The sequence below is a fragment of the Dipodomys ordii genome, unplaced genomic scaffold (genome assembly GCF_000151885.1).
Source record: "Dipodomys ordii isolate 6190 unplaced genomic scaffold, Dord_2.0 Scaffold281, whole genome shotgun sequence".
In the NCBI taxonomy this organism is placed as follows: Eukaryota; Metazoa; Chordata; class Mammalia; order Rodentia; family Heteromyidae; genus Dipodomys; species Dipodomys ordii.
In genome coordinates this window covers 26,717-28,886 of record NW_012267497.1, presented here as the reverse complement: position 1 = coordinate 28,886, position 2,170 = coordinate 26,717, and the positions used below count along the sequence as shown (strand labels likewise).

The 2,170-nt window shown below is 48.8% G+C and overlaps 1 gene segment (V, D, J or C); it reads left to right on the top strand.

The window, feature by feature from the left end:
- Positions 1–1,041: 1,041 nt before the first annotated feature.
- Positions 1,042–1,503, top strand: LOC106001252 (the record flags this gene model as incomplete). The annotated part of the segment is given in 2 exon segments: positions 1,042–1,121; positions 1,195–1,503. Coding segments are annotated over 2 exon segments (355 nt in total), but the record flags the coding sequence as incomplete, so codon positions are not given.
- Positions 1,504–2,170: the final 667 nt, after the last annotated feature.

Below are 2,170 nucleotides of genomic sequence, written 5' to 3'. Positions count from 1 at the left end.
CTGTACACAGAGAAAGAAATGGACAACAAATGCACTGTATGCATGAATTAGAGTAGAATCATGGAACCATTAATGGGGGAAAAGAGAAGACGGGTAGATAAGAAAGGTCACTGTGATGAAGGCAAAATGTGGGAATATATGAAGATATTGCTACAAACCTTGTTATGTGATCACTAATCACTAGTAAACATTTATAACAGAGTCCCAAGCATGGCTCAAGGGCAAACATACTGCCTGGTGAAAAGTAGCTCCTCTGTTCAATTAGTCCAGGAAAACCGGATATATTCTGACAGGTTACTTTTCTTCTTTTTGGGGTCAACTTTATTCTGAGGACACAGGACCTTGACCAGGAGCTCAAGAGAAGCTCAGGTTTGGAATTCTGGTCTCTGAAAAGGAGACACTGCTTTCTCCCTGATTATCCCCCAGCACCTGTGACCGGCCTCTGTTCCCTGCATGTGCCGTCAGTCCCAACATGGAGGCCCTCGGGTCATACCCAAGTGACACAGAGGAAGGAGGAAGAGGAGATACCACACACCCTGGATTAAAGTGCTGCTGGTTAAACTGAAGGAAGTTCAGTGTGCTTGTCAGGATGCTGTCCTTACATAGACAGCAAAGATTCATTTGAAACTACAGTGGACACTCCTGGCCATCGGGAAATGGTGGATGTTCTTAAGAAGGAGATGACATCATCGGTTCTCCCTCCTGCTCTCACCTCCTCCACTCATGACTTGTGGAAAGCCATTCGTGGGCCAGGGGGGCTGTGGGTCCTGAGTGGTGGTGGTTTGGGGCTGACTGGGTCCCACCATCCCAGTTCATAGATCTGACATCAAGCAGGAGGAAGGGAACTCATGAGAATACTGGGATTTTGCACCCACCAGAGAGGCCATTTGCACTTCGGCTGGGGTGGGATCTGTGCCTGGGTGTAAGGAGTCAGAATGTCCATGGAGCAGATTAGCCCAGAAGATGATAAGGGCAGGGCCATATGCAAATCTCCCAGGTCCACAGAGTAGAAAGGCCAGGCTCCTCTGACACATACCTCCAGTCTCCAGAGCCACTCGGTCCACATCCTCACAGCATGGAGTGGATGTGGAGGCTCCTTCTCCTGCTGGTGGTGGCCCCAGGTGAGGACCCCAGACCAGGGCTGCCGAGGACTCCGAGGAGCTCCCAGCCCTAACTCCAGTGTTTCCTCCACAGGTACCTACTCCCAGGTGCATCTGGTGCAGTCTGGGCCTGAGCTGAAGAAGCCAGGAGAAGCCGTGAAGGTCTCCTGCAAGGCTTCCGGATACACCTTCACTAGCTACGGTATTAATTGGGTGAGGCAGGAGCCAAGAGGTGGCCTGCAGTGGATGGGGTGGATCAACACTTACACTGGAAATCCAACCTATGCTGAGGGCTTCAAAGGAGGATTTGTCTTCTCCCTGGAGACTTCTGTCAGCACAGCACATCTGAAGATCAGCAGCCTGAAGGCGGAGGACACGGCCGTGTACTACTGTGCAAGACACGGTGAGGAAACCACATCCAGAAGGTGTCAGCAACTCTGAGAGGAGCTGCTCCTGCTCACCAGACAGCAGCACTAGCTGCACACAGCCTGTGATGGAGGTTGTGATTTAGAGCTGGGAAAGGTCAGAAAGGGAGTGTTGCTCATCTGCAGAATATTTTCCTCATTATGTTGCCAAGTCCTGAAATGGGAGAGAAATTGATTGCAGCAGGCACTAATTTGTTTAGTAAGCATTGCTCTCTTAACAGCTCTCAGCATAAAGACACTGAAGAGTCTCTTAGGAGCTGGGACGGCTGACTCCATCACTTGTAGTCCAAGAAGAGGGCAGATCAGACCACTCACTATGGAGACAGTACAGGGCTTCCTCATGTACAGTAGAGATCACACCGATTAGACCACTCACTATGGAGATAGAACAGTGATTCCTCAGGAACAGTAGAGATCACACAGATCAGACTACTCACTATGGAGACAGTATAGTGCTTCCTCCATACATTAAAAACAGATATACCACACGAATCCTTTATATGACTTCTGAGTCACATCTTGCCCATAAAAACAAACATATTTTCAATGTGAAAGGCTGGAACAAAATCTACCAAGCAAACAGCCCCCATAAACAGGCTGGAGTTGCAATCCTAACATCAAATAAAATAGACTTCAAATTAAAAT